Source organism: Ascoidea rubescens (assembly GCF_001661345.1).
Source record: "Ascoidea rubescens DSM 1968 unplaced genomic scaffold ASCRUscaffold_10, whole genome shotgun sequence".
Classification (NCBI taxonomy): Eukaryota; Fungi; Ascomycota; class Saccharomycetes; order Ascoideales; family Ascoideaceae; genus Ascoidea; species Ascoidea rubescens.
Window position 1 is genome coordinate 308,639 of NW_017962922.1, and position 21,736 is coordinate 330,374.

General features: G+C 31.2%; 7 protein-coding genes across 7 annotated transcripts; 6 read left to right on the top strand and 1 right to left on the bottom strand.

The window, feature by feature from the left end:
* Window positions 1-85: 85 nt before the first annotated feature.
* Window positions 86-1,027, bottom strand: XPT1 (xanthine phosphoribosyltransferase). Its single transcript, XM_020188698.1, has one exon. The coding sequence runs from the start codon at window positions 870-872 to the stop codon at window positions 231-233; it is 642 nt and encodes a 213-aa protein (XP_020046194.1). The 5' UTR covers window positions 873-1,027; the 3' UTR covers window positions 86-230.
* Window positions 985-5,883, top strand: ASCRUDRAFT_76826 (RNA helicase). The gene has a single exon (XM_020193634.1). The coding sequence runs from the start codon at window positions 1,101-1,103 to the stop codon at window positions 5,709-5,711; it is 4,611 nt and encodes a 1,536-aa protein (XP_020046195.1). The 5' UTR covers window positions 985-1,100; the 3' UTR covers window positions 5,712-5,883.
* Window positions 5,884-6,099: 216 nt separating this feature from the next.
* Window positions 6,100-8,246, top strand: ASCRUDRAFT_76827 (MFS transporter). The gene has a single exon (XM_020193635.1). The coding sequence runs from the start codon at window positions 6,283-6,285 to the stop codon at window positions 8,146-8,148; it is 1,866 nt and encodes a 621-aa protein (XP_020046196.1). The 5' UTR covers window positions 6,100-6,282; the 3' UTR covers window positions 8,149-8,246.
* Window positions 8,247-8,666: 420 nt separating this feature from the next.
* On the top strand, window positions 8,667-10,464 carry ASCRUDRAFT_107797 (MFS transporter). The gene has a single exon (XM_020188699.1). The coding sequence runs from the start codon at window positions 8,745-8,747 to the stop codon at window positions 10,335-10,337; it is 1,593 nt and encodes a 530-aa protein (XP_020046197.1). The 5' UTR covers window positions 8,667-8,744; the 3' UTR covers window positions 10,338-10,464.
* A 1,443-nt stretch (window positions 10,465-11,907) lies between these two features.
* ASCRUDRAFT_76828 (MFS transporter) lies at window positions 11,908-13,914 on the top strand. The gene has a single exon (XM_020193636.1). It carries the CDS (start codon window positions 11,928-11,930, stop codon window positions 13,800-13,802), a length of 1,875 nt encoding a protein of 624 aa, XP_020046198.1. The 5' UTR covers window positions 11,908-11,927; the 3' UTR covers window positions 13,803-13,914.
* A 294-nt stretch (window positions 13,915-14,208) lies between these two features.
* Window positions 14,209-16,510, top strand: ASCRUDRAFT_76829 (MFS transporter). The gene has a single exon (XM_020193637.1). It carries the CDS (start codon window positions 14,369-14,371, stop codon window positions 16,487-16,489), a length of 2,121 nt encoding a protein of 706 aa, XP_020046199.1. The 5' UTR covers window positions 14,209-14,368; the 3' UTR covers window positions 16,490-16,510.
* Window positions 16,511-20,514: 4,004 nt separating this feature from the next.
* ASCRUDRAFT_107849 (L domain-like protein) lies at window positions 20,515-21,736 on the top strand. Its single transcript, XM_020188700.1, has one exon. It carries the CDS (start codon window positions 20,976-20,978, stop codon window positions 21,534-21,536), a length of 561 nt encoding a protein of 186 aa, XP_020046200.1. The 5' UTR covers window positions 20,515-20,975; the 3' UTR covers window positions 21,537-21,736.

A 21,736-nucleotide genomic window follows, 5' to 3' on the forward strand; every position in this document is an offset into this window, starting at 1 on the left:
GCTGATTACTCTTCACACATCTTGAAATTTTAACGTCTGGAGAGGTTTAAATTTTGTGTTTACTGATCAAGTGTTCTTCATTATTAGATAAAAACAATCTATTTGATATTTATAAAGCAGAAATAAAGAACAAAGAAGAACAAAACAAAGAAGAACAAAAGAATGTTAATAGGCCTTATGGTAGAAAAAAAAATGTAGATGCATCTAAGTATAAAGGTAACAATATTTTATTAAATGTTGCCCTGGGTTTTTGCCATTTCAGTGTGATAATCAATATCAGAGGCATCCCAAGGATAAGCAATCCAAATATCAGGAACAGTTCTAGCAGCCAAATATCTACCAGAATCCATCAACTCCTTGGGCAAGTCTTCCTTTTTGGGCTTGTCTTTATTGTGTAAAACAAACACTGAGAAGATTGTTTTTTCATCTGATCTTCCCAACTTTATAGCCTGGTTCCTGACATCTTTCTTCAACTCAGTTAAGGCGTAATACAACGTAGTTCTGGTGTCATCGACCTCGTCGACAATCAAGATTTTCTTGCCAATCAAAGTATCAAAGTGTTTGTCGATAGCACCAAAATCCAACCACTGGGTTCTCACAACCTCTTTTCCAATGGTGTCGATGGTCGAGTTGTTTCCCATGGACTCATATAGCGACAAACCAATGGCCTGAATGGGGATGTTCTTTTCTCCCTGCTCTCTGATGAAAGATCTGAGGATTCTGGCAGGAATGAAGCCACCACCACCAATAGCTATGATAATATCAGGTTTATTGGATTCTGCTTTGAGTTTCTCGGCAGTTTCCTGACACAACTTGTGGATATTGTTGTAGGAAATGTATAGTTTTTTCACTTCTGGAGCAGCAGCTGTCATTTTAAATAATTATTTGTAAATTGAATCTAAAATTTTTGGTAAAATTTTCTTGATCGAGAGATGAGTGGAAAAAAAATTTAAGAAACGTTAAAATTTTGAAAACCAACTTTCTTTTGGATGCAGCAAAGGCAAAAAAAAGCAAATATCAACCACTTTGACCCTGGCACAACAGCAAAAGAGTAATTTAACTAGATCAGTTGTTTTGAATATTCATGAACCGTATTCTCAATGGCAAAAAAAAACAATAAAGATAGTAGGAGACCCAAGAGTAAAAAAAATGAGCTGAAGGCCAGCACTAACGCTAAAAATAATGGAAATATCAACATCAACACCAATGGCAGCAGTGTCAACAATAGTAGTAATATCAGCGAAATCAATAAAACCAACAGAATCAGAAACACTAAGATTGTGGCAAACAACTCCAGCTGGACAGGAAAGTTGCCATGCTCTTTACTTCATGAATTGGTACAGAAGAATCACTGGAAAACTGTCGCCTACGATATGGTCAAAATTCCAACAAAAGATGGTCAAGAAGGTGGATTTATTGCAAACTCCAAAATCTCATGGGAAAATCCCAAAACAAAACAATTGATTACAATTAATTTTAAAGCAACTGACAAGAAATTTCAGGAAATAATCAAACCCCAATCAACTCCAATTGAAGCCAGACATTTGTGTGCTACTTTTACTTTGCATAAGATTAGTTATGAAAAAAATCTTCAGATGATATTACCAACTAACCATCGGAAAGTCTGGCAAGATTTGGATAAATTAAGGGTTATTTTGTTTAAAGAAAACAAGCAGAAGTACCAATTGGAGTGGAATAGTGATCCTTTCAAGATCTATTTGGAAAATCAAAAGTCTATGCAAAATAAATTGAAACAAAACGATATTAATTTGAATCAACAACTAAAAACACAAAAACCTCAATTAATCAATATTTCAAACTCCACTCAATTATTGAATCAAAGCAAGTCTTCAATGCCTCAAAAAAATCAAAATCAAATTTATTATGCAAACAGAGAACTACTGCAAAATTCTAAAATTAATCAAACAACTCGTTTTCCTAGAAAAATTTGGGAAAAGGCTCCATTTATAGATTTATCTCCAGAATCAACACAATTTCTCCAATCAGTCATCAACAAGAATTTAAACCATATATATACATCAAATAATATACCTACTGACAATATTAATTCGGAAAAGATTTTGCAATACTTTGAGTCAATTGGATTTCGAAAGCCACACATCCAAGAGTCTTTTCAATATATCTCCCATATTTCTCTTACTTCATCCTTAGAATGGTTGCTTTTAAATGTTCCAGAAGACGATTTGCCCACCTTATTTTTGAAAAATGATAATGTGTCAAATGTTTCCTTAAAACTTATATCAAATGATTTGAAAAGTCAATATATGTTTGACAGGTTATTGGATTCAGGATATTTAAAAAATGATATTGTTGTTCAATTTAATAGCATTGGAAAAAAGAAAGTAAATAATCCTCAGTTGGAATCTTTTATAACATATAATTTAACAAAAAAACTTATTGATGATTCCAATATTGAATCTTATAATTCTATTTTAGAGTTAAACGATGGGTTTTTTGAGCTAGAAGATTATAAAAATGAAGTCGAATCATTGGTTTCCATGTATTCTTCAGACAAGTTTAAAATAATAGATAAAGAAAACTATTCTACAATTGAAATCTTTTTAAATCCGGAGAATTTCCCAAAAGATCAAAATATTTTTTCATTAAGAATATTATATAATAAATCAGTATCCAAATATCCATTTGATCTACTTGGTTTACAATTTAATATTATAGATAAAAAAAATTATAAAATGGCTAATTATATAAAATCGTCAATATTAGGACAGTTGGTGAATGATGAAATCATTGGGAACAATATGCTTGGAAATTGTTATTTATTGTCAATAATTGAATGGTTAGAAAGTAACATTTCAAAAATCATTCAAAATCCTGGGCCTTTAATACACGATAACAATTTTGAATTTGAAGTGGATTCATCATCACAAGGTAATAACTCAAATATCAAGAAAAATAAAAATAAAAATACAAATAAAAACAAAAAATCATTTGCTTTAAATACCAAAGTATTTTCAATTGATGAGATTGATAACTTATTAGCTGACTATCAAAAAAAGCATGATTCAATTGAAGTTAAAGCTAGGATATTTGAAAGAAAAAAATTACCTGCTTTTAATAGGAAAGACCAATTGGTTTCCATGATTCAATCAAGTCAAATAACTATTGTAACTGGTGAAACTGGGTCTGGTAAATCGACACAAATTGTTCAATTTATTTTAGATGATATAATATCTAAGAATAAAGATTTTGTATCCAAGATTATTGTTACACAACCTCGTCGTATTTCAACAATAGGTTTAGCTGATAGAATATCAGATGAAAGAGTATTAAAAGTTGGGGAAGAAGTTGGATATATGATTCGAGGTGAAAATAGGACCAAAAATAATACTAGAATAATTTTTGTGACAACAGGTATATTATTGAGAATGATTCAAGGGTTTTTATCAAAAGATCAAAAGAAAAATTCCAAAGATGATGAATTTTTAAAAAACGTTAAATATATATTTGTTGATGAAGTTCATGAAAGATCTATAGATTCTGATTTTTTATTGATTATTTTAAAGCAAATTGTGAAAAGTAGAAAATTAGCTGATATAAAGATTATTTTAATGTCAGCTACAATTGATATTAATCTTTATAAACAATTTTTTAAAGTTAATGAAATCAATCATGTCCATATTGAAGGAAGAACATTTCCAATTAAAGATTACTATTTGGATAGTGTTTTAAATGATTTAAATTTTACGATTGTGAAAAAAGTAGAAAAAAAGAATAAATATCAAAGAAGGCCTCATAGATATAATGGCGATGAAGATGACAAAAATGATCTTGAGAATAGTAATTATTATGACAGTGAGGGTGATGATGAACTAGTTTTAAAACCCAAAGCAGATTCTCGGTTTTTCAATAGTGGGAAGATTAACAATGATTTAATTAGCCAGTTGGTGAATAAGGTTGATTTAGATTTGCTTCGAGAGAATAACACAGGATCGATTTTAATTTTTTTGCCAGGAATAATGGAGATCAATATGTGTATTAAGAATATTAGTAGTAATTTTCACCGAAAATCGAAATGCATTTTATTGCCATTACATTCAGCATTGTCACCTCAGCAACAGAAAAAGGTTTTCAAGACATTTGATAAAACGGTTAGAAAAATAGTTGTTACCACGAATATTGCAGAGACGTCAATTACAATTCCTGATGCAGTTGTAGTGATTGATTGTGGACGAGCTAAGCAGTTGCATTATGATTTTAAATTGAATTGTACAAAATTAGTTGAAGATTGGTGTTCAAAAGCCGAGATAAAACAAAGAAGAGGTAGAGCAGGTCGTATACAGTCGGGTATTTGCTATCATTTATATACAAGGGAGAATTATGAGAATAATTTTTTGGATCAGCCAATACCGGAAATCAAAAGAGTTCGAATTGAAAACATTTATTTGATTATTAAAAGCATGGGGATAAATAATGTTTCTGAATTTCTAAAAGAGGGGATTGATTCACCGGACGATTTGAGTATTATTAAGACCAAGAAATTTTTAAATGAGATTGGTGCAACAAACATTGAAGAAGAAGATGATGATGATGACAAGTTAACAAATTTAGGGAAATATTTATCAATGTTACCAATGGATATCAGAGCAGGAAAATTGTTAATATTTGGAGTTTTATTTGGATGTTTAGAAAATTGTTTGACAATTGGCAGTGTATTAACTAGCGGCAGTCCATTTTTGAATAGTTTTAATGATCGAGATGAGATAAAAAGAATTATTAAAAAATGGGGAAATACCGATGGAGATTTAATTTCAATCGTTAATGTATTTAATGAATATGCCAAGATTGACAATCCGTTTGAAAAAAGAAAGTTTATCAGAGAAAATAAATTATCCAAATTAGTTTTAGATGATATTGTATCTACCAGAATTCAATATTTATCAGTTTTAGGAGACGTCGGTTTTATTGATTTAAATTACAAAAGCAAGATAAATGAGATTGAAAATGAAAATGAAAATGGAAATGGAAATGGAAATCAGAATAAAGATAAAGATAAAGATAAAGAAGAGTTGAATAGAAACAACAACAATTTCAAAATATTGAAGCTGATTATAACTAGTGCCTATTATCCAAATATTGTGAAAGTTGAGTTTCCAGAGAGCAAATATTTAAAGAGTTCGACTGGGACTATTGAAATCAATCAAAACGACAAGCAGATCAAGTATTTTATTCGAAATGAAGAGTTCAGCAATGATGGAAACGAGAATGAAGATGAAGCCAGCAAATATCCTGCCAACAGGGCCTTTTTGCATCCGTCATCAATTTTATTCAATACGTTCAACGAGAACGACGGTGGTAAGGAAGTCAGCAAAAGAACAAAGCTGTCGTTTTTGATCTATGGAGCATCGCAGCAGACTACAAAAGAGAGCAATAATAAGCTCTACTTACGAGACATCACGCCGGTGACACCACTATGTGTGTTGTTGTTTGGAGGAAAAATCAACTACGATCTCGCGTCGCTCTCCAGCGGATTCAACAAGTCGTTACCAGGAATTGTGATCGACAACTGGGTGCCAATTCGAACATGGTGCAAAAACGGAGTCTTGATCAAAAACATCAGGGTGTTACTCGACATGGTAATCCAGGAGAAGCTCCAGGGGGCCAGTGCAAAGAACTCGCGCAACATAGCAAGCATTTTGCAAAGTGTCGAGAGTCTCATCAAGAGCGAGTGATTGTGTAACCGTCATAACCTTCTCAAAATGAAAATAACAGGCCAAAAAGAAGGGCACAAAAAGAAAAGTACTAATAAAATACAGTGGCCAAATTGGGTTGCGTGCATATTTGCGGAGCTTTTGTGCAGATGCCTGATTAGGCAGTTATCCGATGCTGTTGGGGAGTGTCGCCGGGAGCCTGCAGAAAATGTTGCGTTTTCACAGGGCAAGTGTTTGTTTTTGGCTGGATTTGCGGAGTAGTGGAATAGAGTGCGGCTTGTTCTCCCATTAGTGCGGGTCCAAATAGTGGCGGTGTGAGGGTCTGCGCAAAACCCGCGCTGCTCGCGACATTTTCGGTTCAGCACCAATTTCCCATTTCTGCACTGATTCCTTTTTGTTTTTTCGATGAGTTCGCTGAAATAATGGAGTTCTTTCTCTTTTGAATGATGGAAAGTTTTGAATTAGTAAGACAGAATTCAATGACCTGCTATAAATTCAATGGTCTTCCTTGTTGTGTTTGCAAATCCTTCTTCCCTGTTCCTTCTGGATACCCAACAGCAGTTCCAGCACTGATTTGACACCTCTCCCTCCAATGCTTCCTCTAATGCTGACCATCACTTTTGACCCTGAAAAGGACTCGAACCAAGACACAAGCTCAAGCATAGGCAGATATGATGGGCCTGCTGAAACAATTGTCGAGTACGCAGCTGATGGGCTTCAGAGAAATTACGCACTAGATAGCATATATGGGAAAGATGCTGCGCAACAGGAAATTGATCTACAAAGACATCGGACAAGACAAACAATTATATCGGTATTGTCCCAGAGAGCAAATGCTGTAGCCAACGATCGCTCAGATGACGAGGAGTCCTCGATTTCCATTGATACCAAAAGCTTGAAAGACACTTACAAAAACTTGGAAGATGAAAATGTCGAAAACGGTTTACCAACAAAACAAGATGGTACTGAATTTTCCAGTATAGACCCAGAGCTAGTAACTTGGGATGGAGAGAGTGACCCAGATTTTCCTAGAAACTGGTCTCGTTTCAGAAAAATTAGAGCAATTCTATTGGTTTCTTGCTACACCTTTGTTTCTCCTGTTTGTTCATCAATGTTGTCTCCTGCAACCGCAAAGGTTGCTGAAGAGTTTGGGATTGACAACTATGTTGTCAAGTCCTTATTGGTCTCCATTTTTGTTTTAGCATGGGCAATCGCTCCATTATTTGTGGCCCCGTTTTCTGAAATGTTTGGCAGAAGAATTGTTTTAAATCTCTCCATATGGTTTATGTTTATGTTTAATTTAGGTTGTTGTTTGGCTCAAAATACGACTCAAATGCTAGTGTTCAGGTTTCTTGCCGGTATTGGTGGTGCTGCTCCATTATCTATTGGTGCTGGTGTTCTTGGTGATTTATTTAATGATATGGATAGAAATTTTTGGACAAGTATTTACGGTTTAGGTCCAACTTTGGGTCCAACCGTTGGCCCGATTGTTGCAGGTTTTGTCGTTCAAACTATCGATTGGAGATGGGTGTTTTGGATCCAATTAATCATCAATGGCATATTTGCTCTTTTAGGATCACTATTTTTTGAAGAAACTTACTCCCCAATTTTATTAAGAAACAAAGCTAAAGCTCTAAGAAAGGAAACGGCTAATCCCAATTTAAAGACAATTTATGATATAGCTGATGGTGAAACAATCTTGGGTAGATTTTATCTCAACATAACTAGACCTTTAAAATTATTATTATTTCATCCCATGGTTTTCGGTCTTGGTTCATTCATGGCTGTTTTATATGGCCTCATGTATCTTTTAATTTGTACTTTTCCAACTGTTTGGGGTACCATCTATGGTTTTAATATTGGTATTTGTGGCTTAATGTTTTCTGCCCTTGGTATCGGCTACCTTGTTGGTATTCCTTTTTGGAATAATTTTATTCAAATCGGTTATGAAAAACTAATCATTAAAAACAACGGTCAAGCTAAACCAGAGTTCAGATTACAATATCTATATTATTCAGGTATTCTTGCTCCTGGTTCTCTTTTGATTTATGGCTGGACTGCCCAAAATCATGTTTATTGGATTGTTCCTGCTTTCTTTTCAGCATCTTTTTCATTTGCAATCATTTGCATGTTTCAGTGTATTCAGAATTATTTAATTGATATGAACCCAAGATTTGCTGCTTCCACTGTAGCAGCAGCAGCGGTGTTCAGATCTTTATTTGGTTTTGCATTTCCTCTATTTGCACCATACATGTTTGAAGATCTCGGTTATGGATGGGGCAATACTATTTTTGCTTTGATTGGTTTTGCTTTGGGAATTCCATTTCCAATATATGTCTATAAAAATGGTGAAAGATTAAGAAATTGGGCCAATAGGCGTATGGAAAGGGAAAAGGCTAAAAGAGATGCAAAGAATTTAGCAAGATTGCAAAAACAACTAGAAAATGAAAAAAATTAATTGTTTTTTCTTCATTCAATCAAATCCAAAACAAATTAAATATAACTGTATTTTATTTATTTTTTTTTATCATCATAATTATTCATATTCAATTTGTTGCATTTTTGGTTTATCTTTATTGTTTTCCAAAAAAAAATGGTTTTCATTTTCTTTATTATTGTTTTATTCTTTTTTTTCATCAACTATTTTATACATAAACCTTTTTGATCCAATTTTATCGTACGTTTATATAGTCTATATATTTAAATAAATATTCTTGATTCACGAAATTATGAAATTAAAAGTACGACAAAAATATTATAAGCGTGGGAGACAAAATTTATGTCTCACAAAAGTTCGCCGCACCATACAAAATCCCTATCAATTGGAACATTGGAATTGGTCCTTTTTCAAATCTTATCTTCAAAGTTAAAAAATATCAATGAAATTATGAGCTTAATACTTTTAATTTGTCATTTAAATTTGGGTTTTTATTCATTTTAAGTATATATGTTTATTGATTTCACCCCTAAATTTAAAAGAGCTGCTTTTTTCTTTTTCTTTTTCAGCTTAATGACAAAAAACAACTAGAAGAAAAATAACCTACACAATTTATCATGGCTATTCAGAGTTTACTAGACGAACAAAAAAAAAATGATGAAGAAAATTTAAGTGATTTAAAAGAAATTAAAGATATAAAAGATCAAGAAAGTCAACAAAATAGCAAAGATGAAGAAGAATTTGAAATTGAACAAGAAAACAACTCAAATAATAATCATAAAACAATCTTTTCGTGGAATGAAGATAATGATCAAGATAATCCTAGAAACTGGATCCATAAAAGAAAACTAAATACAATTATTATTTCAAGTGCATATACATTTCTTTCACCAGCTTGCTCATCAATGTTATCCCCAGCTATTTCAGATATTTCAGTTGAATTTAATATTCAAGAGGATGTTATTAAATCCTTGTTGGTTTCTATATTTATTTTGCCTTGGGCATTTGTTCCATTGTTTATGTCACCAATTTCAGAGATGTATGGTAGAAAAAAACTTTTAAATTACTCGATTTGGTTTATGTTTTGCTTCAATCTTGGTTGTGCTTTAAGTAAAAATACCACACAATTAATTGTATTTAGATTTTTAGCAGGATGTGGTGGAGCAGCACCATTAGCAGTTGGAGCAGGTGTAATCGGCGATTTATTTTCAGCTAGAGAAAGAAATTTTTGGGGTTGTATCTATGCAATTGGCCCAATTTCAGGTCCCACTATTAGTCCAATTTTATCGGGATTTATTGTTCAATATACAGATTGGAGATGGGTTTTTTGGGTTCAATTAATTATTAATGGTATAGCTGGAATAATTGGAAGCTTTTTCTTGGAGGAAACATATGCACCAGTAATTTTGAAAGAAAAATTATTAAATTTCATAAAAGAAAACAAAGATTTTATTGATGTGACTAAAGAGTTTAAAACAATATATGAGATAAATCAACTGAATGACAAAAAGCACTTGTTTTATTTCAACATTATGAGACCATTTAAACTTTTGTTTTTGCATCCTATTATTATTGGGCTAGGTATTTATATGGCTATAATGTATGGGTTGATGTATTTAATGATTTGCACATTTCCAAACGTTTGGGGTAATATTTATGGTTTCAATAAAAGCATTTCAGGATTAATGTTTTTTGCATTAGCAATAGGATATATTGGTGGATTACCAATTTGGAATTACATTATTAGCAAAGATTATGAAAGAAAAATTAAAGAAAATAATAATCAAATACCAAAACCTGAAGCAAGATTGAAATATCTATACTGGTCAGGTATTATATCGCCAACTTCATTATTAATTTATGGATGGATGATTGAGAAGAAATACCATTGGGTTTTGCCAGCAATATTTTGTTCAACTTTTGCATTCGCAATAATTTGCATGTTTCAAACAATCTCGAGTTATTTAATTGATATGAACCCGAGATTTGCAGCATCATCAATAGCAGCAGCAACTTTTCTAAGATCAGTTTTCGGTTTTACCTTTCCATTATTTGTAAACTATATGTTTAGATCAAAATTGAAATATGGATGGAGCAACACAATATTTAGTTTGATTGGATTTATGTTTGGAATACCATTTCCCATTTTTGTGTATAAAAGAGGCGAAAGACTAAGAGAATGGGCTAATAGGTATATAGAAAGTTGGTAAAGACCTATATTTAATTAAATATATTGGCATTTTTTTTCAGTTATTACTATTTATTTTATATATATGACAATAGAAATTCAGAGGCTTAATAAAGTGGGTTCGTTTCCGTCTATTGTTGTTGTTTATAGCCATGATTACCCTGCATCAATATGCATAATAAACATGTAACTGTGATCAAACCCTTTTTGAAATGCAACTTTTGCTGGAATCCGAATTCAAAAACATAAGCTTTTGCTTTGCATTTATCTGTTTTCTGCTGTGTGTTTATGTGAAACTAGTAACTCAAATTCTTTTTTCAACAAATATTATTGGACTGCTTAGTCAGCAAAATTTTGTTTTTTCGCGATACAAAATTTCCTATTAACGAAAAATTTCACCATCCAGCTTTTTCTACATTCTAATAAAGTACAAGAATATATTACAAAAAATTTAATCTACAAACATTCAAATATAAATCATTAATTATTATGGTTGGAAAAAGAAGCTCCATTATATATTCAAATCCAGTTAAATAATTACTTCAATACAGTTAAAAGTAAAAACAACGATAATGCTTTTTTTTGGCAAATTGTAAGAATTAGGTTTTTATTGTAGGTTTTTAGCTTTCAAAATTTTTAGTAGAAATTTTGGATTAATATTTTCAAACATTTATATATTATTGCTAATAGATAAGAATTGAGAAACCATAATGAGGATATATTTCCAGATTCGGGCAAAATATTAGATATCATAACAAGTACTTTTGAAGACAAATAATCTGCTTTTCATGATAATCTATTGCTGGAAATTTTGTATTTTATACTAAAACACCTAACAATACTTGTTTGTAGTGCTTTTCGAAAGTTATAAACAACTATTTTATATTTATTTTAACCCAAGCTAACATGTTCAATCAAAAAGCCTAGTGATAACTAAGTTTAATAGATTTTAAATTAAAAGCTTTATGCTCAGAGAATAATGTCTACACAAGTAACATAAATTAGAGGTTGTTAAAAAAAGATGTGCCAAATAGTGCTAATTGTTGCTGAATATATAGAAATAGGTGATATATGATGGTAATTTGAGTTTGGGTTTAAGCGTGATCCTGCATATTGATACATTTTTTGTAATTTTGCCGCTGTTACTTGGTGCAGGACATCTTTCTTTGGTGAAATCAGATAATCAAATTGCATGTTTCCCTGCTCATAAAAAATCATTATAAGGAAATTGGTTTGCGGGTCACTTTATTGTTTGTAGAATCCCTCTATATCTGGACAGCTTTGACAGCAACTGTGTGCTTTCGAGGTGCAAATTCATTTAGCCGTTGGGTTATCTCCAGATTAAATTTTTACCATATTCTGATTAGAATGAAAGACATTTACGACTTGCTCATCAACAGTCATGACTGCTGATTTAAAATTTCTCTTAAAGTCAAAAATGATATTTGCAATAACGAGCTCATTATTAATAAAGCAAAACTTGGACAGTCTGCTATATATTTGTCAGATATTACTAATTTGAGAATGATATACCTCTCTTGATTATATTTTATTTTCAACTAATTATATTCTCTTATTCTTTCAATACCCATGCAAGCTTCTTTCTAGAATAATGGCTTCAAAAAATAATGAAACACTAAATAAAAAGTCTAGTGGAACGCTAGAAAGTAAGCCGAGCGTGCTTAATTTGTCATCCATCTCGAACACAGATACTTCTTCTGAACTAAATCATTTAACGGTCAAAAAAGAATTTAGGCCAAACATAAATTCTGATGAAACTGCTTTATCAAGACAGCAGACAAGGCAAACAATAATAGAAGAATTATATCATAGATCCACTTCAATAGCTCAAAAGTATGACGAAGAAAATGAAATTATTCAGAAAGAGACTAATAACCATACCAATAATCCCAACAATAATCAAAATATTTTAGTAGAAAACGGATTGCCAACAAAAAAAGATGGCTTGGAATTTTCAAATATCGACCCTGAATTGGTAACATGGGATGGAGAGAACGATCCAAAATCTCCAAGAAATTGGTCCCATCAACAAAAAATAACAATCGCATTCCTCATAACATGCTTTGCTTTTGTCTCGCCATTAAGTTCGACAGTTATATCCCCTGCAATACCAGCAATAGCAAAAGAATTTCAAGAAAATAGTGATTTAATTAAAGCTTTATATCTCTCAATATTTGTTCTAGCATGGGCCATAATTCCATTATTTGTATCCCCGTTATCTGAAATATATGGTAGAAAAATCGTTCTAAATATTTCAGTATGGGTTATGTTTGCCTTTAATATTGGTTGTGCGTTTTCTCATAATACCACTCAAATAATTATTTTCAGATTTCTTTCTGGTTGTGGCAGTGCTGCTCCCTTATCTGTAGGAGCTGGTGTTCTTGGTGACTTATTTGATTCTCAAGAAAGAAATTTCTGGTTTTCACTTTACTCTTTAGGTCCCACTATCGGTCCTACAATAGGCCCTGTTATTGCGGGTTATGTAGTAGATGCTCTTGGCTGGAGATGGGTTTTCTACATTTTATTAATTGTCAATGGGTTGCTTGGTGTTTTCAGTGTTATTTTTTTCAGAGAAACTTATTCTCCAGTTTTGTTGGAGAGAAAGGCTAGAAAGCTTAGAAACGAAACCGGTAATAAGAATTTTAAAACAATTTATGACATTACCAATACTGAGACTGCTTTTGGTAGGTTTTACGTTGATATGACTAGACCTTTAAAATTATTAACTTTTCATCCAATGGTTATAGGCCTAGGTTCTTTCATGGCTCTTATATTTGGTATGCTTTATATTTTACTATCTGCTTTTCCTTCAATTTGGGCAAATGTTTATAATTTTGAAGTTGGAACAACTGGTTTAATGTTCTTATCTATTGGTGTTGGTTACTTGTTTGGTATTCCATTTTGGAATGCTGTTAACCAAAAATGCTATATGAGATCAATTACTAGCAATAATGGAGTCATTAAACCTGAATATAGAATCGAAAATCTTGTTTGGGCTGGAATAATTGCACCAATTGGTTTAATCGGTTTTGGATGGACTGCTGAAAACCATGTTCATTGGATTGTACCCTCAATTTTTGTTGCATTCTTTGGTTTTGCTGTTGTTTTAATGTTCCAAGCAATTGTAAATTATCTAGTTGACATGAACCCTAGATATGCTGCTTCTGCTGTTGGAGCTGCTGCTGTTTTCAGGTCTGTATTTGGGTTTTCCTTTCCTTTATTTGCACCTTATATGTTCAAATCCAAATTAAGTTATGGATGGTCACTTACTATTTTCGGAATTTTTGGAATGGTATTAGGGATTCCATTTCCAATTTTTGTTTATAGAAATGGCGAAAAATTACGAAACTGGGCCAATCGCAGATTAGAAAAAGATCAAGCCAAAAGAGATGAAAAAAATTTTAAAAGATTACAAAAAACCAAGCTTAAAGAAAATGAAGCCTTAAAATCTGATAACAACTTCTAATAAAAATTCAGGTTCAAGTTATATTGAAAGTCTTAAATTTGGCCTAGAATTTCCAAATATTTTGCATTTTTAAAGCATTTCACATAATACTAGTACTAGGTAAGAGGAATCAAATTGAGGATTCTTTTTATATATTATTTATATATTTACTTTATATTGCTATTATATATTTTATTATACTAATGAATAGATGGTGAGTTGAGTTTTTGATTTCCGATATTGAATTGTCAGGCGATTAACCTTTTGTTTGTTATGTAAAACACTAAGCAATCAAAACTCTGAGATGATGCTAATATATGATCACCCCCAAAGTTTAAAGGGAATCCTCAAAAAAAGATGTGACAGCCTTTTTTTTTTGTTATTAAGATCAAACTTTCAATAGAATATAGCAATTAGTTTAGCTGAGAAATTAAATAATGTTGAAACTCAAAAAGTATTCCTTGTAATTTTAAAATTAAATTAATACAAACCAAAAAGAAAAGAAAAAAAAAAATAAAATAACTTATATTGCTGTTCAATATTTCCTTAGAAATAAATTTTCATTATATATTATAAACAAAACCAAAATGGATAATTCAAGAAGAAATGATAGTTCCTCTATAGAATCTGTTGATTCGATGCCAGTTCCACTAAATGCAGATGATGATATAAGACGTAGCTCTCCTGAACTTTTTAAAAATGTTTCTCGATTATCAAGAAACAGACATAAAGAGTTATCAATAAGCTCAAATGTTGCTGAATCATTATATCGAACAATATCACGATTTAGCGCAAAAAACAAGCAAAATGTTTACAACAACAGCAATAATAATAATAGAATTTTGTCTGATTTGGAATCTGCTGCATCTGTTCCATCTATTCAATCAGTTCTAGATTCAGAAGATCAATTTGATATATATAATATTTATGGAGAAGATAAAGGTCCAAAAGAAATTGATTTGCAACGTCAAAAAGCAAGACAAACTATTCGATCTGTTTTAAGAAAAAGAGTCACTAATTTAAATCCATTAGTTAAAAGTGAGACTATTTATGATGACGAAGATATTGGTGAAAATTGTTTACCTACTAAAAAAGATGGTTTAGAGTTTGCAGATGTTGATCCTGAGTTGGTTACTTGGGATGGTGATAATGATCCTGAATTTCCTAGAAATTGGCCCCAAAAAAAAAAAGTCATTAACACTATATTAGTTTCAACATATTCCTTTGTTTCTCCAGTTTGTTCTTCAATGTTAGCACCAGCTATACTAAAAATTGCTGCCGAGTTTGAAATAACCAATTCAGCTGTAAGATCATTACTCGTTTCTATTTTTGTGTTAGCCTGGGCTATTGCCCCATTGATTGTTGCTCCATTTTCAGAAATTTATGGAAGAAGACCAGTTTTGAATTATTCAATCTGGTTCATGTTTGCGTTCAATTTAGGCTGTTGTTTGGCTCAGAATAAAACCCAAATGATCATATTTCGATTTTTAGCGGGATGTGGTGGAGCTACACCATTGTCTGTTGGTGCAGGTGTAATTGGAGACTTGTTTGAAGATAAAGAGAGAAATGTTTGGGGTGGTCTTTATGCTATTGGGCCAACTTTAGGACCAGCAGTTGGTCCAATAATAGCCGGATTTGTTGTTGAACATCTAAGTTGGAGATGGGTGTTTTGGATCCAATTGATGATCAATGGTGTTATTGCTTTTATTGGATTATTATTTTTCAGAGAGACATATTCTCCAGTTCTTTTAAAAAAAAGGGCTAAAAAGTTGCGAAAAATTACAAAAAATCCTAATTTGAAGACCATTCATGATATTGCAGATGGTGAGACTGTTTTTGGTAGATTTTATCTTAATATCACAAGGCCAATCAAACTATTAATTTTTAATCCAATGGTTATTGGATTGGGGTCCTTTATGGCTTTACTTTATGGGTTGATGTATTTATTAATTGGAGCTTTTCCTCTTGTTTGGAGTGTTAGATATGGTTTTAGAATAGAAATTGCTGGATTGATGTATATTACTTTGGGTATCGGGTATTTGATAGGAATAGCATTTTGGACTCCATTGACTGGTAGTGCTTATCGAAAATTAGTAAAACAGAATAATGGAATTCCAAAACCAGAATTTAGATTAAAATATCTATATTTATCTGGGGTTATTGCCCCATCAGCACTATTAGTCTTTGGTTGGAGCGCAGAAGAAAAAGTGCATTGGATGGTTCCATCAATTTCAGCTGGTGTTTTTGCATTTGCTGTTATTGATATGTTTCAATGCATTCAAAATTACTTGATTGATATGAATCCAAGATTTGCTGCTTCCACTGTAGCAGCAGCAGCGGTGTTCAGATCTTTATTTGGTTTTGCATTTCCATTATTTTCGCCATATATGTTTGAAGATCTTGGCTATGGATGGGGCTGCACTATTTTTGCTTTGATTGGTTTTGCTTTGGGAATTCCATTTCCAATATATGTCTATAAAAACGGTGAAAAATTGAGAAATTGGACTAATAAAAGAATGGAAAAAGAGCAAGCTAAGAGAGATGCTAGAAATTTAGAAAGATTAGACGCAAAAAATAAAGTTGAAGAACAAAAAGTTGCAAATTCGCCTATTCAAAACAATGAAAAAGAACAAAAGGATCTAAAAAACAAAACACTGAAAACTTCTGGCAGTATTAAAGACGAAAAATCTGATAATGATAAATACTAGAACCTGAAAATTAATTCTGGCCAGTTAAAAATTTTTTTATATCACTTTTATTTTACTTTTTTTTATTAAAACAAAAATTAAAAATATCATATAAATTTATCTTACATAAAATCGTATAATTTATTTAATATAGTAAAAAGTTTAGATTTTTGAGACAATTCAATGAACCACATTTTCAGATGCATATATGACTTTTTAGGGTTGCCCAGTCTACTGCTAGAAAAAAAATTCAATGTGTGACTACATTTTATAAAAATCGTTTTATGGGTGATTGAAATATTGAGAATATTTGAATTTGGATTTTGATACAGTCTGCATTTATCAGCGTGAATCTGCAAGATTTTCGTTTTTCAGTCAGGGTAAAGATACTTGCATTAACCCCATTTCACTGGAGTGAAATCGGAGGTTTGTGCTTTGTGTGGTTGTGCTTCTTCTGCTTCCTCTGTTGTTTACCATTTAGTAAGCGCCATAAAGACAAAGAAGCAGAGGCAACTGAGAAACATATAAGCATTTGTGTCTCTACAGAATTGGTTTATCTTGTTCCCATATTTTGATCAAGTATCTATGTTACATGGAGAGGATGGTGCGAGCTGGAACGTTGCAACAAATGTTAAAAGAGAGATGAGCGTTGGTGTGTTAAATCAACATGGTGTGGTATTTGAGCTGGATCAATACTAAAAATATTTAATTGGATGCTGTAAGATATATAATAGTGATGGAATCAAATCAGATAACTCAGCCTATTGTTGAAGATCTTTGACTATTACTATTGCTATCACTGTTACTGCTGAACATGCCACTTTACAGGATAATAATCACGAAGAACCATTCATTTCATATTTATGGATAACTTATTGAATAGTGAAATCAGGTCTATATTTTTTTATTGATTTCATTGGATTTGCAATATCTGCATAAAATATCACTCAGAATATTGTTTTACTGATTAAGAGACTATTCATCAATATGTTTTCCAATATGCTCTTTGGTTTTAGAAGATATATAAATACGTCAAGAATTGTCTTCTATCCTTTCCATTCATCTGAATCTGCATTGGCAAAATAATAGCTACTTTGACTCACTTTACACAATGGATATTAATCAACTGTTTTGGAGACAGTATCACAACAATAATTCAAATAAAGCTGAAGTAATACCATCACGAAAATATCCCATAACAAGCTTCCTATTGAGTTGGTCAATATGATATTCAATCAATTGTCAATGGATATATTGTGGTTGTTCAGCTTATCAAACAGAAATGTGATTACATTTGCAGCATCATCATTACTATTCAGAGATGTATTACTAACCAATCTGCCTATTATCAATGAACAACAATTTTTTAAGATTCGCTTCGATCATCCCGCATCTATTTGAGTCCAATATATTTAGCTTTTGCACAGTTTGGAGAATGTATTTTGAATAACTAGATGAAACAAGAAGCTTTGATATTCTCTACCAACTAACAAAGAGTGCAAACAAAATAGAACATTTTCAGGTCTTTGTTAATGCTTTCAAGTCGCTTAAAAACACAAAATTGACTTGTATTAGTAACATTGCAGAGCTGATATTAAATAACTCAAAATATTTAAAGAATACCACCATTTACCTTGGATGTCCAGACTGGTCTCGTTTGCCAGGAGTCTTGAAATCATCTCATACTAAACTTCATGATTCACATACAACCGACTATCATCATTTTAATAATTCAATTCGTTGTCTTTATGAAAGCTTCATTGAAATAAATTCAAATGATTGTTTCTATTTTTTTACATTTACTAATAGCATCATTCATGAATTTGCTTTAAAAACTATGGCATCTTTTTTTACAGATATATTCAAACTTATTCAGGACTACCCAGATGTAATTGGAAATGCTGATAAACTATTTAATCTAAAGAGGTTAACAGTATTCTATAAACACAGAAAAATAACTCAATATCTAGACAATTTGGTCAATCTAGAATATTTGGATTTATCAAATAATTGGCCAATTGAGAGGTTTGAAAACTTAGATATGCTAACAAATTTAAAAAAATTATTATATAACGATATCTCAGATTTTGAAAATCTAGACAATTTTGAGAATCTGAACAATATGTTAAATCCGTATTATTCTGGTTTATCATTTAGGCGCAGTATTAGGAAGATTCAAAATTTAGATGCTTTGGTTAATCTCAAAACTCTTAACTTGTCTAACAATCGTATCACCAAAATTGGAGGATTGTCGAAATTAACTAAATTGAAGGATTGTCGAAATTAACTAAATTGAATGAATTAGATCTTAATCAGAATTTGATTGTTAAAATCGAAAATTTGCTCACTTTGGTTCATTTAAATAAATTAAACTTACTGAATAACAAAGTTTCTGAAATTCCAAATATGTCAAAACTAAAAAATTTGGAAGCTATTATTTTGGAAGATTATAGGACCATTCAAAAAATGAAAAATGTTAAAAAATTCCTACAATCGATTTATGATAAATTGAGTAATCCTGATCAGTCCCCAAATAAAATGATTCACAACTGTCAACCACCAGTCAGGATGTTTAGATAGTTATCTTCAATTTCAACTAAATGTGAAGCTTAGTTAGATTGGTACCATGCTACCTGAGAAGAATTTTTAAATAAAATACATTTTGTTTCATTTTTATTTGACAGCAACTATATTTATTAAAAGAGAGTAATTTCTTAACTTAGAAAACTGATATGGCTTCCATCAGTGGTAAAAATCATATCTTTTTGCACTACAGAAGATACCTTCGATGTTTGCGTGCAGGTATTTATCAGAATGGTTATTTACTTATAATGTAATTGTGTTTGAACTTCCTTAATGCAAATGATACTTTTCATATCGTGGCGCTTGTCATCGACTGAGCAGAGCCAATATCAGGTATTTGAAATGATACATTTGCTAGATCTATAAAGATCAGAATCACAGCAATTATATCAATAACATCAGCGATAATAATAGTGGTTACAAGGGTATTTGTGATAAAAGCATGGGCAATGGATTTATTATCTATTTCATGATTTCATTGTTCTCACTTTATGGTGAAGTTGAAGGATGGAATGCTAAAATCTCAAACACTGAAACAAATGACATGAAGCTATATTCTTATATCTTCACTTGCACAATGCCAACAAATCGCCACTTTCTGGAGAGATAGAGTTTCAGTATGTCAAAACCTATCTCTAGCTTCTTGCGTTGTGAGACTGGTTACATCTGCTACTCAATGATACACATACACATTGGCAGTCAATTATATGATCTGAGTTACTGTTTGCCATGAATGCATTACTGATAATAATACGTACCACCACCACTAATATTGCTGCTGAACATGCTTTTTTACCAACCACAGCATTGCTTTCCAGTGGGTTTCTTTCCAAATGCCATTCAGAATACAATACAGTTGTTTCTGGTGGCGTTGTTTCTGTTTAGAATTTGTTTGATTTGGTCAATTTTCTCAAAATGCTTTCATCGATTGACTTTTGAAACCAATCTCTGCTCAGAATATTGCTCAATTGAATCACAAATTATTTTGTCAGTATATCCTTAAATTTAGTCTTATGCAATGCTAAAAGATACACATATACGTGAAGTATTCTTCTTCCATTCATGTCTATCTTCATCTTCAAGTTAACAAGCGCATTGATCAATTTTTCACAACGGGTACTCATCAACTACGTAACAGCGAGACTTTTCATGATTCAAATGAAATACAAGCCACACCATCATTACTATTCAAAGTTGTAATATTACAATAAGTGTATCAATGATCAACAACCATTTTTGACCCTTAAGTTCAATGATTTGAATCGATTTGAGTCTGTGACTCAGAAATATTACAATACTGCACAAATCTAAGAATATTATTTAAACTTTCGGGTGGAACGGATAGTTTTGATATTGAAATTAACTATCAGAGAATTCTGAAATGATGTAATGTCTTTATAGTTTGTTTAATGGGATCACTTTATTTCAAAACACAAATTTGGAAAATATTGATACAATTGATATTATGGATGCAAATGAAGGGGCGATATTAAATAATTCAAAATGTTTGAAAGATATTACAATCTGCTTTAGTTATCCAAACAGCGATGACTTAGTAAAAATCTTAAAAACACCTCGTATTGAATTTTCTGATTGATTACCTGGATTATAATGATTCAAGTTTTCAGGTTTTTAAAAACTTTACTGTGATGAATTTGAATGATCGTTGTTTGTTTTTAAATTTAATAAAAACATTTTCTAAGATTTTGTTTTGAGAACTATAGAAACCTCATTTACAGATATATTGAAAATTGATAATGATCTACTATATATAACTGGAAATTTTGCTAAACTATCCAATCTAAAGAAGTTAACAATATCAACCACATGAATTCAAAAAATTGAAAACTTGGACAAATTAGTTAATCTAGAATATTTGGATTTATCGAATAATTATAATATTAACAAGATTGAAAATTTAGATATGCTAACAGATCTAAAAGAATTAATACCATCGCATGCCAGCATTGAAAAAATAGAGAATCTACACCATTTGATCAATCTAGTACATTTGGATTTATCACCTAATGAGAAAATTAAGAAGATTGAGAATTTAAGTATGTTAATAAATTTAAAAGAATTGGAACTATCAGATACCATAATTAAAAAAATAGAGAATCTAGACAAATTAATCAATCTAGAATCTTTGGATTTATCATGTAATGAAAAGATTAAAAAGATTAAAAATTTAGATACTTTAATAAATTTATCATTTTTGAATTTATCGTTCAATGAAATCAGAAAAATTGAAAATTTAGATGCATTGGTTAATCTTAAAACTCTTGTATTGTCTGGGTGTTGTATCACAGAAATTAATGGATTGTCAAAATTAACAGTATTGAATAAATTAAATTTTGCTTATAATTGGATTAATAAAATTCAAAATTTGTCTGCTTTAGCTGATTTAACTGAATTGGATTTACAGGAAAATGAAATGTTGGATATCACAATGATATCAGAACTAAAAAAATTTGCAAGCTCTTGAATCGGGAGGTAATAAAATCTATAAAGAAAAATTAAGATAAATTAAAAGACTACAAATGGAAGTTGATGATATTTCGAATTTTTTTTAGTATAAAAAACCAAAAAAGATGGTTCAAAAAAATCATTAAAACGCTAGACAAGTTGAAAAGCTATTTGAAATCAAAAACGGAGTATAGTTAAATTTATAATTTAGCATGTTGA

Excerpts from the sequence above, each read along its gene's own strand:
- ASCRUDRAFT_76826 (XM_020193634.1), top strand. The coding sequence starts at position 1,101 with ATGGCAAAAAAAAACAATAAAGATAGTAGGAGACCCAAGAGTAAAAAA.
- ASCRUDRAFT_76827 (XM_020193635.1), top strand. The coding sequence starts at position 6,283 with ATGCTTCCTCTAATGCTGACCATCACTTTTGACCCTGAAAAGGACTCG.
- ASCRUDRAFT_76828 (XM_020193636.1), top strand. The coding sequence starts at position 11,928 with ATGGCTTCAAAAAATAATGAAACACTAAATAAAAAGTCTAGTGGAACG.
- XPT1 (XM_020188698.1), bottom strand. The coding sequence starts at position 872 with ATGACAGCTGCTGCTCCAGAAGTGAAAAAACTATACATTTCCTACAAC.
- ASCRUDRAFT_107797 (XM_020188699.1), top strand. The coding sequence starts at position 8,745 with ATGGCTATTCAGAGTTTACTAGACGAACAAAAAAAAAATGATGAAGAA.
- ASCRUDRAFT_76829 (XM_020193637.1), top strand. The coding sequence starts at position 14,369 with ATGGATAATTCAAGAAGAAATGATAGTTCCTCTATAGAATCTGTTGAT.
- ASCRUDRAFT_107849 (XM_020188700.1), top strand. The coding sequence starts at position 20,976 with ATGCTAACAGATCTAAAAGAATTAATACCATCGCATGCCAGCATTGAA.